Genomic DNA, 14,497 nt, shown 5'->3' on the forward strand with positions numbered 1-14,497 from the left:
AGATGGAGAGTTTCGGAGACAGGCAAGTTCTTGGTGCTTTCTGAATCTTGAGAATTTTAATACAAAGAAAACTCTGGCATCCTTGCAGTAGCCAAACACTCTTTAATAGGGTTGCGAAGTCCGATTCAAGAAGTATCTGGGGACTTTGGGGGTGGAGCCAGGAGACTTTGGGGGTGGAGCCAAGATCAAGGCTGTGACAAGCATAAATGAACTCCAAAGGGAGTTCTGGCCATCACATTTAAAGGGACGGCACACCTTTTCAATTCCTTCCTTCCATAGGAAGTAATGAAGGATGGGGCACCTTCTTTTGGGGCTCATAGAATTGGACCCCCTGGTCCAATCTTTTTGATACTTGGGGGGTATTTGGGGGAGAGGCACTAGATGCTATACTGAAAAATTGGTGCCTCTACCCCAAAAGACAGCCCCCCCCAGAGCCCCAGATACCCGCGGATCAATTCTCCAGGATTTTCTATGGGAATAAATCTCCATAGGGAATAATAAGAGTTCCCAGAAGACCTTTCCCTCCCGTTCCCCCGCTTTCTGACGACCCCGAAGCGGGGGATAGGGCCTCCAAAGCGGGGGATCCCCTGCCCCCACCTGGGGATTGGCAACCCTACTTTGGGGGTGGAGCCAGGAGCAAGGGTGTGACAAGCATGACAACTCTGAAGGGAGTTCTGGCCCTCACATTGAAAGGGACCGTGCTCCTTTTAAATGCCTTCCCTCCATTGGAAATAATGAAGGATGGGGGCACCTTCTTTTGGGGCTCGTAGAATTGGACTCCCTGGTCCGATCATTTTGAAACTCGGGGGGTGTTTTGAGAAGAGAAACAGAACACTATGCTGAAAATATGGTGCCTCTACCTCAAAAATACCCGTGTATCAATTCTCCTTTACACCCTATGGAGATCGGTCTCCCAGCAGACATTTCCCTCCACCCCCCTCCTCCGCTTTCTGGTGACCCTGTAGTCGGAGGGGGGCCTCCAAACTGGGCGATCCCTTGCTCCCACCTGGGGATTGTGTGTGTGAATGAAAAGCCTGGAGTTCCACAGAAAGTGACTCAAACAACAACAAAAAAACTGTGGGAAAATAACGAAAAATGAATGAAAAATACTTCAAAATTGTGATGATCTATTACAATTTTGAAGTATTTTTCATTAATTTTTTGTTATTTTCCCAGAGTTTTTGGTTGTTGTCTGACCCACCTGGCGATTGGCAACCCTACTCTTAAACGACGGCCCAGGGGTCTTGTTTGGCCTGAGGTCAAACAATCCAAACGGAGTCCCCTCAGAATTTATGATATCGCTGTCATTCGAGATAGTCCACAGTCCCCAAAGGGTGCCTCAGACTCCGCCACCTGAAATTGGCAGCCAAACACCCTGGCTGGGCCTCGAAGTCGACACACTTGGTGGCAGCCCTCCAGAGAAATTCCTCTCCGGTTTCCAGAGACTGAGCAGAAAAGATTCCTTGTGTCTCCAGGGTTCTCTCTGGAGGGCTAGAGCCACGCCTGTTTACAAGGAGAATGGAAGAAAATCCAGGTTTCTTTGAAACCGTGAAGGTCCATCTGATCATAAGAACATAAGAACGTAAGAGAAGCCCTGTTGGATCAGGCCAATGGCCCCTCCAGTCCAACACTCTGTGTCACATAAGAACATAAGAGAAGCCATGCTGGATCAGGCCAATGGCCCCTCCAGTCCAACACTCTGTGCCATATAAGAACATAAGAGAAGCCATGCTGGATCAGGGCAATGGCCCATCCAGTCCAACACTCTGTGTCACATAAGAACATAAGAGAAGCCATGTTGGATCAGGCCAAGGGCCCATCCAGTCCAACACTCTGTGTCACATAAGAACATAAGAGAAGCCATGTTGGATCAGGGCAATGGCCCATCCAGTCCAACACTCTGTGTCACATAAGAACATAAGAGAAGCCCTGTTGGATCAGGCCAGTGGCCCCTCCAGTCCAGCACTCAGTGTCACATAAGAACATAAGAGAAGCCATGTTGGATCAGGCAAATGGCCCCTCCAGTCCAACACTCTGTGTCACATAAGAACATAAGAAAAGCCATGTTGGATCAGGCAAATGGCCCCTCCAGTCCAACACTCTGTGTCACATAAGAACATAAGAGAAGCCATGTTGGATCAGGCCAGTGGCCCCTCCAGTCCAACACTCTGTGTCACATAAGAACATAAGAAAAGCCATGTTGGATCAGGCAAATGGCCCCTCCAGTCCAACACTCTGTGTCACATAAGAACATAAGAAAAGCCATGTTGGATCAGGCAAATGGCCCCTCCAGTCCAACACTCTGTGTCACATAAGAACATAAGAGAAGCCATGTTGGATCAGGCCAATGGCCCCTCCAGTCCAACACTCTGTGTCACATAAGAACATAAGAGAAGCCCTGTTGGATCAGGCCAGTGGCCCCTCCAGTCCAACACTCTGTGTCACATAAGAGAAGCCGTGTTGGATATGGCCAGTGGCCCCTCCAGTCCAACACTCTGTGTCACATAAGAACATAAGAGAAGCCATGTTGGATCAGGCCAATGGCCCCTCCAGTCCAACACTCTGTGTCACATAAGAGAAGCCATGTTGGATCAGGCCAATGGCCCCTCCAGTCCAACACTCTGTGTCACATAAGAACGTAAGAGAATCCATGTTGGATCAGGCCAATGGCCCCTCCAGTCCAACACTTTGTGTCACATAAGAACATAAGAGTAGCCCTGTTGGATCAGGCCAATGGCCCAACCAGTCCAACACTCTGTGTCACATAAGAGAAGCCATGTTGGATCAGGCCAATGGCCCCTCCAGTCCAACACTCTGTCACAGAAGAACATAAGAGATGCCATGTTGGATCAGGCCAATGGCCCCTCCAGTCCAACACTCTGTGCCACATAAGAACATAAGAGAAGCCATGCTGGATCAGGCCAGTGGCCCCTCCAGTCCAACACTCTGTGTCACATAAGAGAAGCCGTGTTGGATCCGGCCAGTGGCCCCTCCAGTCCAACACTCTGTGTCACATAAGAACATAAGAGAAGCCATTATATATATACACACACACACACACACACACACATACTGTGGCTAATAGCCACTGATGGACCTCTGCTCCATATTTTTATCCAATTCCCTCTTAAAGCTGGCTATGCTTGTAGCTGCCATCACCTCCTGTGGCAGTGAATTCCACATGTTAATCACCCTTTGGGTGAAGAAGTACCTCTTTTTATCCATTTTAACCTGCTCAGCAATTTCATTGAATGCCCACGAGTTCTCGTATTGTGAGAAAGGGAGAAAAGGTACTTCTTTCTCTACCTCCTCCACCCCATGCATAACCTTGTCAACCTCTATTATGTCACCCCGCAGTCGACGTTTCTCCAAGCTAAAGAGTCCCAAGCGTTTCAACCTCTCTTCATAGGGAAAGTGTTCCAAACCTTTAATCATTCGAGTTGCCCTTTTCTGCACTTTTTCCAATGCTATAATATCATTTTGGAAGGCCATTTAAAAAAAAAATGGTAAACCATCTGGGGGGGGGGGAATGGCTTTGGTACCAATTGGGGTTGCCAGCTCCTGTCTATGAAATACCTGGAGATTTGAGGGTTGGAGCCTGAGAGGAAAGCTGGGGGAGGGGGGGAATGTCTGCTGGGCACTCCATTATACCCTATGGAGACCGATTCCCATGGGGTATGATGGAAAATTAATCTGTGCATATCTGGGGGGGCATTCATTGAGGTAGAGGCGTCAGATTTTCATCATAGCATCCAGTGCCTCTCCTCAAAAGACCCTCCAAGCTTCAAAAAGATTGGACCCGGGGGTCCAATTCTATGGACCCCCAAAGAAGGTGCCCCATACCTCATTTCCGATGGAGGGAAAGCATTTAAAAGGTGTGCGGTCCCTTTAAATGTGATGGCCTTTGGAGTTCAACTACGCTTGTCGCAACCTGGCTCCTGGCTCCGCCCCAACGTCTCCCGACCCCACCCCCAAAATCCTCAGGTATTTCTTGAGTCAGACTTAGCGACCCTAGATACAGATGATGTCGTGAGCTGTGACTCAAAACAGCTCCTGCCCAGCCTCAAATTCGGTTCATCTTTACGGTGCTGCAGACTCTTGCTTTTTTCTACTGCTATAAACAGACGCAAACGGTGACCCCCCTTGATATTTTTGACCCTACGGTCGGTTGTAAAAGTGGGATTATCTTGCCACGTGTGATGCGGAGGGAGCACGCAAGCTTGCTCACGAATCAGTTTGCTCTGGATTTCAACGGCGCCATTGACTGTCGCCGCGGTAGCGCTTGCTTCATGAGTACATTGAGCAAATTCCTGCTCAGATTTATTTCTTTTCATGCCGGGGCCCCTCGGTTCGCTAACTGGCTCTCATTTTGCCAGGGACAGGTGGGATTCTGGGAGGCGGTGACGTGGGGGAAGGGCACTGTCAGGTGACAGCGTTACATCTCTTCCAGGGGAAACCCAGAAGTGATGTCATTGTGCCACTTGGAAGGCTTGTGGTTCAAGGCCTCTTCCAAGAAGAGTGTTGGAAAAGGCCAGGAAAATCAGCCTAGCCCATTTGGCAAGGTTTTTGCGAGGGCGATAGAGAGGTGCACAGATATTGCTGTGAGCAAGGGTTGCTATTTTCTATCTGGCACCCGGAGATCGTCTGGAATTACAGAAGATTTCCAGACAAAAGAGGTCAGTTCCCATAGAAAGAAAAGGCTCCTTTAAAGATTGGTCTCTATGGTGTTATAACCTGTTGGGATCCCTTCCTTCCCCAGACTTCATTCTCCAAACTTCCATAAGAACATAAGAGGAGACTTGCTGGATCAGACTAATAGTTCATCTAGTCCAGCATCCTGTCTCACACAGCGGCCAACCAGTTCCTCTGGAGGGCCAACAACAGGGCAGAGAAGCTAAGGCCTTCCCCTGAGAAGAACCTCAGAAGAGATCTGCTGAATCAGACCAGGGAGGGTCCATCTAGTCCAGCCTTCTGCCTCACACAGTGGCAAACCAGTTCCTCTGGAGGTCCACCAACAGGGCTTAGGTCTTCCCCTGAGAAGAACTTCAGAGAGCCCTGCTGTATCAGACCAGTGAGGGTCCATCCAGTCCAGCCTCCTGTCTCACACAGTGGCCAGCCAGTTCCTCTGGAGGGCCAGCAACAGGGCAAAGAGGCTGAGGCCTTCCCTTGAGAAGAACGTCAGAAGAGCCCTGCTGGGTCAGACCAAGGAGGGTCCATCTAGTCCAGCCTCCTGTCTCACACAGTGGCCAACCAGTTCCTCTGGAGGGCCAACAACAGGACAGAGAGGCAGAGGCCTTCCCCTGAGAAGAACCTCAGAAGAGCCCTTCTGGATCAGACCAGTGAGGGTCCATCTAGTCCAGCATCCCATCTCACCCAGTGGCCAACCAGTTCCTCTGGAGGGCCTATAACAGGGCAGAGAGGCCGAGGCCTTTCCCTGAAAATAACATCAAAAGAGCCCCGCTGGATCAGACCAGTGAGGTGAATTCCACATTTTAATCAGTTTCTTTATTCACTTCATGAATTTCTCAAGCTGGAGTTGGCAACCCAAACTGCTTAGAGGAAAGGGCAGGATAAAATATAATATCACAGCTGGAGAAAGGTTCTGTCAGGGATGTAATCTAGGCAACAAAAGCCCCGGACTTTTCAAAAAGCAAGATCAGAATCTTCTATTCCCCCACACTGAGTTGTGAGTCATTCAACAGTCACTATGCAACTATCATTTATTTGTTGAAAAGGACAACATTTGCACGTTTCTCTCTCCCCTTCCGGCTCCCCATTGATCCAGTCCGGCATTAAGCGCTTTCTGCATCTGCTTAAAAGAGACTTTGGCGGTATTTTGATATTGGAGTCTTGGAAATCTAGCCGACAAGGCAGAATAAGAGATGAAGCTGTTGGGGACGTGAATTCAGCAATTTTGTCAGAGAACCCGATCCCCCAAGAACGTTTCTGATACAAACCCCCGTTGAAACGAGCACGGGATCGAAGGAGGACACCGGGCCAATCCCCGCTCGTTTGGACGGGAATGGCGCAGGGCACGTTTTCGGTGGATCGAGTCCTCCGTTTGGACAGAAGGCAAGCCCTTCCGCTGCAGCACTCGAAGGCAGGGGTATTATTGAGCGGTGATCTGAATGCCAAAAACTAGGCGCAGTGACCTTCCCCAAAGGGCTGGCAGAAAAGCTGGCGCATTAGCATATCGCTTGCTCGTCTTGTCCGATCGCGTTGCCTTCTCGTTCCTTTGCTTTTGCCCTTCCCCCACGGCCCTTTCTCCTGACCCCCCGCAGGTTCTATTCTGCGACGCTGGAAAAGGAACTGGTTCGTCCTATGGATAGACGGAAGCCTGGTCTATTACCAGGACGACTCTGGATGCGACATGGAAGGCCGCATCAACATCAAATTCAACTGCCGGGACGTCAGGACAGGGCGCGAGTGCCGAGGTGAGTCGAAGGGTACTTATTGAGTGCGCTTTTCCCATAAGTTCTGGAAATGTCACAGTCGGCAGTGTCTGATATTGGGTACAAAGTGAGGTTTTCCTGAAAGTAATAAATTCCTACCAAATAGGGTTGTGAAGCCCCTTTGCTGCTGTGGCGGGGAGCTCCTCTCACGCATGCAAAGCTCGCACGACACGATGGCGTCACCCAGAAGGGACATCATCACTCTGGGCATGTTGCGCCAGGGATGCTCTAGGATTCACAGTAAAAACTCTATGGTACCATAGAGTTTATGGTGAATCATAGAATGTCCCAGGCGTGGCACTCTAGGAATCGCAGTAAAAACTCTATGGTACCATAGAGTTTTACCACACATCCTAGAGTGTCCCTGGCTTGACAATATCACTTCCAGGTCATGCCATCACGCAGGGCACATCACGTGATGACGGGGCCGTTTAGAGGCGGGATTCCCCCAACAGCCTGTTTCATGCTGGGAGGCTGGGGCCCCCCAAACCAGGGGATTCACCTGCAAGAGCTTGGCAGCGGTACTTCCAAAGCAAGTTACTAGCCCCTTGAGGTGACATAGGTAGATGGGAAGCAGATGTTTCCTGATATAGGGATCCTTTTCCCACTAGATTTTCTCTGTCCTGTCCTTTCCACCGTTTGAAAAAGAAGAAGAAGAAGAAAAATTGATAGATTTATACCTCGCCCTTCTTCCTGAATCAGAGACTCAGAGCAGCTTATAATCTCCTTTATCTTTTCCCCCCACAGACACCTTGTGAGGTGGGTGGGGCTGAGAGGGCTCTCCCAGCAGCTGCCCTTTCAAGGACAATCTCTGCCAGAGCTCTGGCTGACCCAAGCCCATTCCAGCAGCTGCGAGTGGAGGAGTGGGGAATCAAACCCGGTTCTTCCAGATAAGAGAGCTCTGACTGACCCGAGGCCATTCCAGCAGGTGCAAGTGGAGGAGTGGGGAATCAAACCCGGTTCTCCCAGATAAGAGAGCTCTGACTGACCCAAGGCCATTCCAGCAGCTGCAGGTGGAGGAGTGGGGAATCAAACCCGGTTCTTCCAGATAAGAGAGCTCTGACTGACCTGAGGCCATTCCAGCAGGTGCAAGTGGAGGAGTGGGGAATCAAACCCAGTTCTTCCAGATAAGAGGGCTCTGGCTGACCCAAGGCCATTCCAGCAGGTGCAAGTGAAGGAGTGGGGAATCAAACCCGGGTCTCCCAGGTACGAGTCCGCGCACTTAACCACTACCCCAAACTGGCTATTGGAATATGAAGTATGCCTAATTTATAATATAAAATATATGAATGAATATTATTATGAAATGAAGCTTGTAAACTTTAAAATGTTGACCATTAAAATATATGAGAGGTTTTTTTTAATGGGTTATTATATTCTTACCATCTCAGAGCCAGTTTGGTGTAGTGGTTAAGTGCGCAGACTCTTATCTGGGAGAACCGGGTTTGATTCCCCACTCCTCCACTTGCACCTGCTGGAATGGCCTTGGGTCAGCCATAGCTCTGGCAGAGGTTGTCCTTGAAAGGGCAGCTGCTGTGAGAGCCCTCTCAGCCCCACCCACCTCATAGGGTGTCGGTTGTGGGGGAGGAAGGGAAAGGAGATTGTGAGCCGCTCTGAGACTCTTCGGAGTGGAGGGTGGGATATAAATCCAATATCTTCATCTACCTTACAGGGTGTCTGTTGTGGAGGGAAGGTAAAGGAGATTGTGAGCCACTCTGAGACTCTTCGGAGTGGACGGCGGGATATAAATCCAATAGCTTCATCCACCTTACAGGGTGTCTGTTGTGGAGGGAAGGGAAAGGAGATTGTGAGCCGCTCTGAGACTCTTCGGAGTGGAGGGTGGGATATAAATCCAATATCTTCATCTACCTCACAGGGTGTCTGTTGAGGGGGGGGGGGAAGGTAAAGGAGATTGTGAGCTGCTCTGAGACTCTTCAGAGTGGAGGGCGGGCTATAAATCCAATATCTTCATCTACCTCACAGGGTGTCTGTTGAGGGCGAGGAAGGGAAAGGAGATTGTGAGCCGCTCTGAGACTCTTTGGAGTGGAGGGCGGGATATAAATCCAGTATCTTCTTCTTCTTCTTAACTTCTATTGCCTGTTCCCACCTGGGGACTGGCAACCGTAGGCGGGCTGGTGGTGGGCGGACAGGTGCTCCTGCTCCTGCCCCCCTCAAAACGGAAACGGATCCCGCCAATTGTGGCTCTTTCGCTTGTTTTGCCGGAGCAAACTGTCTCTCCCCCAGCCCCGCCTGCCTGCCTGCCTTTGTTTCGTGAATGTGCTGCTCTCGCTGCATGGTACCGCCATGCTGAGTCACCGACGGCATTCACTCCCCGGCAATCGGCAACAAAAGGACGGGCGATGCGAACAGAGGGTCGGTTCTTGTCCAATAGAGCCAGTGCAGCAATCAACGGCTCTGCAGTCAGCTGCAAAGTCCCACTGGGGCCTTGATTCCGGGACTCTTTGTGCCTGGATAAGATCTTGCTGAGATACGTCTGTCTCGTTTGGCTCCCTGGAGACCACCGGAGCGCAAATGAATTTGGGGGAAATGACTGTCCTCCTTATCTGGATATAGCAGGGGTGGCCAACGGTAGCTCTCCAGATGTTTTTTGCCTACAACTCCCATCAGCCCCAGCACGCATGGCCAATGGCTGGGGCTGATCGGAGTTGTGGGCAAAAAAACAGCTGGAGAGCTACCGTTGGCCACCCCTGGGATATAGGGTCGCCAATCCCCAGATGGGGCAGGACAAGTAGGTTATCAAACCTCCGCGTAAACCAGCCTCAGAAATTATACAAAGTTGAATTTACTAAGCGACATATAAAATTCTTATTTCGTATTAAAGAAGGAGAAGAAGATATTGGATTTATATCCCGCCCTCCACTCCGAAGAGTCTCAGAGCGGCTCACAATCTCCTTTCCCTTCCTCCCCCTCAACAGACACCCTGTGAGGTAGATGAAGACATTGGATTTCTATCCCGCCCTCCACTCCGAAGAGTCTCAGAGTGGCTCATAATCTCCTTTACCTTCCTCCCCCACAACAGACACCCTGTGAGGTAGATGAAGATATTGGATTTATATCCCGCCCTCCACTCCGAAGAGTCTCAAAGCGGCTCACAATCTCCTTTACCTTCCCCCCCACAACAGACACCCTGTGAGGTAGATGAAGATATTGGATTTATATCCTGCCCTCCACTCCGAAGAGTCTCAGAGCGGCTCACAATCTCCTTTCCCTTCCTCCCCCACAACAGTCTGTGAGCTGCTCTGAGACTCTTTGGAGTGGAGGGCGGGGTATAAATCCAATATCTTCTTCAGTGAAGACATCCCTCTTATCTTTCTGACTTTGGTCCCAATGACTGATAAGTGTTCTCATCTTTCAGTGCAAAATAGCTTTCGCCAGGGCCTGGGCCACGAGGGGGAGAGAAGCAAGAACAGCAGCTCCGTTGAGATCTCATGGGTAGGGGAGGGGCGTGCTGGCACGCCCACCGAGAAATCAGAAGCACACAAAGGCCGTCTGTTTGAAACCCAGCCTGGGCCAGCTTGTGGGGCCATGCGCAGTTGTCTCTCTTTGCTAACCACACATTCCAGCCCTGATGAAGGGCATGGCGACCATGCGCACTTCCAAATGTGGCGTCAGTGACCCCCCTAAGCTGTGAGACACCTGAACCAGCCACTGCGTCATTTTCCACACAAACAGAAGGGGGTCTTAGTGGATCATACGCTGAACATGAGCCAGCAGTGTGACGCGGCGGCTAAAAAGGCCAATGCAATTTTGGGCTGTATCAACAGAAGTCTAGTGTCCAGATCACGTGAAGTGATGGTATCGCTTTGCTCTGCTCTGGTAAGACCTCACCTGGAGTATTGTGTTCAGTTTTGGGCACCACATCTTAAGAAGGATATAGACAAGCTGGAACTGATCCAGAGGAGGGCGACAAAGATGGTGAGGGGTCTGGAGACCGAGTCCTATGAGGAAAGGTTGAAGGAGCTGGGGATCTCCATAGGGTATAATGGAGTGCCCAGCAGCAATTTCCCCCTTCCACTTTCTGATGACCCTGAAGCGGGGGAGAATACCTCCAAACGGGGGATCCCCTGGCCCCACCTGGGGATTGGCAACCCAGGACTTGGCACTGTCCAAAACGATTCACAACATTTCTTAGAGAAATTATTAAGAACGGTGTGGTTTGTGCTGTTTTAGACAGCTTGCTGAAACCAGGATCCTACTACGGAAGCTGGCTTCGTTTAACCTGTCCTGTTAATACTTCTCCTTTGCTTCAGTGCTGTTTTTAGACTCCCGGTCGGTCCTACAACCCTAATCCGATCACACTGTTTATTGGACGTTTCACCCAACAGTTGTAGTGACTCACTCTGTCTAATCCAACTTGAGTTTAATAAGTGAGAAAGCCAGACTATAAATAGCGTAAATGAATTAATCCAGATGGCTGTCGTGCTAGTCTGCCTGTAGCAGTTGAAATGAGTTAAGAGTACGGGATGTCGGACACCGATATTTCTCAGTAATCAGGCTTTTGTTCCTTAATCAAAAGTTGCTCTGTCGTTAAAACTCCATAGCTTGCCCAAGGACGGACTCCTTGGAAGTAATGACGTACGTAGCATTGCGTAGTAACTTACAGGCATGCTTCAAAGGGATAGGTTACAGATAACTTCAAAAGGATAACATAAAGATGCAAATTGAGTTGAGGGTTCAAAGGCTACTCACTAGTATCTCTTTTACGATGAAGGAATGTCAGCTAATAAAAACATCTCCCTTTCTCACACATTCTCTGAGAACCGATAAGACCTGGCTGTGTGAATCTGGGGGAGAGGCACTCTACACCGTTAACACAAGGTCACTCTAAGCATCCTGGGTCCAGATGGATTTATTATGCACCCTTTGGTCAGAAGGAGAAAACGGGGCAGGGGGGAGAGCATGAGGAGTGTTCTGCTTTGTATTTGGCTTGTCTGCTAAACACCATTAGAAGTGGCATATATATAGAAATGGCATGCTTGACACAGGAGCACTTTAAAGACTCACATAATTGGTGGCGGGGAGGTGCTTTTCGTGAATCGCTGCTCACTTCGTCATGTACAGCTGGAATGGGAGCCCCTCTGTCCTTATATCCCAAAGCCAACGGATTTCCATGGAGATAGCTCAAGAGGGGTCACCATCAACGTTCCCGCTAAGCTGCGGAGTCTTGTGAGCAAAAATTCTACTTTGTGAGCAGCTGGCACTAAAGTTGTGAGCTCCTGCAATAAGCTAGTGTGCTCGGGGGTCATCCTTCCCGAGCTAAGACAAAAAGGCGTGAGCTGGAGGCTAACAACCTATGAGATAGCTCACGCTAACTCAGCTTAGAGAGAACACCGGTCACCATCAGTGTTCCCGCTAACCTGAGTGAGTGTGAACTAGCTCACAGTTTTTTAGCCCCTGGCTCACACGTTTTTGTCTTAGCTCAGGGCGAGTTAATTTATGCAGTAGCTCACAACTTTGATGCCGGTAGCTCACAAAGTAGAGTATTTTGCTCACAAGACTCCACAACTTAGAGGAAGTATTGGTCACCATGTTAGGCTAAGCAGGGTTGCCAGGTCTGAGTCAAGAAATATCAGGGGGCTTTGGGGGTGGAGCCAGGAGACTTTGGGGGTGGAGCCAGGAGCAAGGACATGACAAGAACAATTGAATTCCAAAGAGAGTTCTGGCCATTCCATTTAAAGGGACCGCACACCTTCTAAATGCCTTTCCCCCATTGGAAATGATGAAGGATGATATTGGATTTATATCCCCCCCTCCACTCCGAATCCCAGAGTCTCAGAGTGGCTCACAATCTCTTTACCTTCCTCCTCCCCCACAACAGACACCTTGTGAGGTGGGCGGGGCTGAGAAATTTCTCCCAGAAGCTGCCCTTTCAAGGACAGCTCTGCGAGAGCTGTGGCTGACCTGAGGCCATTCCAGCAGCTGCAGGTGGAGGAGTGGGGAATCAAACCCGGTTCTCCCAGATAAGAGAGCTCTGGCTGACCCAAGGCCATTCCAGCAGCTGCAAGTGGAGGAGTGGGGAATCAAACCTGGTTCTCCCAGATAAGAGAGCTCTGGCTGACCCAAGGCCATTCCAGCAGCAGCAAGTGGAGGAGAGGGGAATCAAACCCGGTTCTCCCAGATAAGAGAGCTCTGGCTGACCCAAGGCCATTCCAGCAGGTGCAAGTGGAGGAGTGGGGAATCAAACCCGGTTCTCCCAGATAAGAGAGCTCTGGCTGACCCAAGGCCATTCCAGCAGCTGCAAGTGGAGGAGTGGGGGAATCAAACCCGGTTCTCCCAGATAAGAGAGCTCTGGCTGACTCAAGGCCATTCCAGCAGGTGCAAGTGGAGGAGTGGGGAATCAAACCCGGTTCTCCCAGAGAAGAGAGCTCTGGCTGACCCAAGGCCATTCCAGCAGGTGCAAGTGGAGGAGTGGGGAATCAAACCCGGTTCTCCCAGATAAGAGAGCTCTGGCTCACCCAAGGCCATTCCAGCAGCTGAAAGTGGAGGAGTGGGGAATCAAACCCGGTTCTCCCAGAGAAGAGAGCTCTGGCTGACCCAAGGCCATTCCAGCAGGTGCAAGTGGAGGAGTGGGGAATCAAACCCGGTTCTCCCAGATAAGAGAGCTCTGGCTGACCCAAGGCCATTCCAGCAGGTGCAAGTGGAGGAGTGGGGAATCAAACCCGGTTCTCCCAGATAAGAGAGCTCTGGCTCACCCAAGGCCATTCCAGCAGCTGAAAGTGGAGGAGTGGGGAATCAAACCTGGTTCTCCCAGATAAGAGAGCTCTGGCTGACCCAAGGCCATTCCAGCAGCAGCAAGTGGAGGAGAGGGGAATCAAACCCGGTTCTCCCAGATAAGAGAGCTCTGGCTGACCCAAGGCCATTCCAGCAGGTGCAAGTGGAGGAGTGGGGAATCAAACCCGGTTCTCCCAGATAAGAGAGCTCTGGCTGACCCAAGGCCATTCCAGCAGCTGCAAGTGGAGGAGTGGGGGAATCAAATCCGGTTCTCCCAGATAATAGAGCTCTGGCTGACCCAAGGCCATTCCAGCAGCTGCAAGTGGAGGAGTGGGGAATCAAACCCGGTTCTCCCAGATAAGAGAGCTCTGGCTGACCCAAGGCCATTCCAGCAGCTGCAAGTGGAGGAGGGGGGAATCAAACCCGGTTCTCCCAGATAAGAGAGCTCTGGCTGACCCAAGGCCATTCCAGCAGCTGCAAGTGGAGGAGGGGGGAATCCAACCCGGTTCTCCCAGAGAAGAGAGCTCTGGCTGACTCAAGGCCATTCCAGCAGGTGCAAGTGGAGGAGTGGGGAATCAAACCCGGTTCTCCCAGATAAGAGATTTCTGGCTGACCCAAGGCCATTCCAGCAGGTGCAAGTGGAGGAGTGGGGAATCAAACCCGGTTCTCCCAGATAAGAGAGCTCTGGCTCACCCAAGGCCATTCCAGCAGCTGAAAGTGGAGGAGTGGGGAATCAAACCTGGTTCTCCCAGATAAGAGAGCTCTGGCTGACCCAAGGCCATTCCAGCAGCAGCAAGTGGAGGAGAGGGGAATCAAACCCGGTTCTCCCAGATAAGAGAGCTCTGGCTGACCCAAGGCCATTCCAGCAGGTGCAAGTGGAGGAGTGGGGAATCAAACCCGGTTCTCCCAGATAAGAGAGCTCTGGCTGACCCAAGGCCATTCCAGCAGCTGCAAGTGGAGGAGTGGGGGAATCAAACCCGGTTCTCCCAGATAATAGAGCTCTGGCTGACCCAAGGCCATTCCAGCAGCTGCAAGTGGAGGAGTGGGGAATCAAACCCGGTTCTCCCAGATAAGAGAGCTCTGGCTGACCCAAGGCCATTCCAGCAGCTGCAAGTGGAGGAGGGGGGAATCAAACCCGGTTCTCCCAGATAAGAGAGCTCTGGCTGACCCAAGGCCATTCCAGCAGCTGCAAGTGGAGGAGGGGGGAATCCAACCCGGTTCTCCCAGAGAAGAGAGCTCTGGCTGACTCAAGGCCATTCCAGCAGGTGCAAGTGGAGGAGTGGGGAATCAAACCCGGTTCTCCCAGATAAGAG

At 50.9% G+C, this 14,497-nt stretch overlaps 1 protein-coding gene and 1 long non-coding RNA gene across 2 annotated transcripts in view; one reads left to right on the plus strand and one right to left on the minus strand.

Moving 5' to 3' along the window:
* LOC132591024 (uncharacterized) overlaps positions 1-14,497 on the minus strand; it is a 226,366-nt gene that overhangs the window by 199,002 nt on the left and 12,867 nt on the right. The gene's annotated exons all lie outside the window — the stretch shown is intronic.
* LOC132591023 (pleckstrin homology domain-containing family B member 1-like) overlaps positions 1-14,497 on the plus strand; it is a 36,342-nt gene that overhangs the window by 7,193 nt on the left and 14,652 nt on the right. Inside the window, exon 3 of the mRNA XM_060263901.1 lies at positions 6,282-6,434. Coding sequence (XP_060119884.1) covers positions 6,282-6,434 — 153 coding nt within the window. The remainder of the gene's footprint in view (positions 1-6,281; positions 6,435-14,497) is intronic.

This window comes from Heteronotia binoei, unplaced genomic scaffold (assembly GCF_032191835.1).
Source record: "Heteronotia binoei isolate CCM8104 ecotype False Entrance Well unplaced genomic scaffold, APGP_CSIRO_Hbin_v1 ptg001312l, whole genome shotgun sequence".
Classification (NCBI taxonomy): domain Eukaryota; kingdom Metazoa; phylum Chordata; class Lepidosauria; order Squamata; family Gekkonidae; genus Heteronotia; species Heteronotia binoei.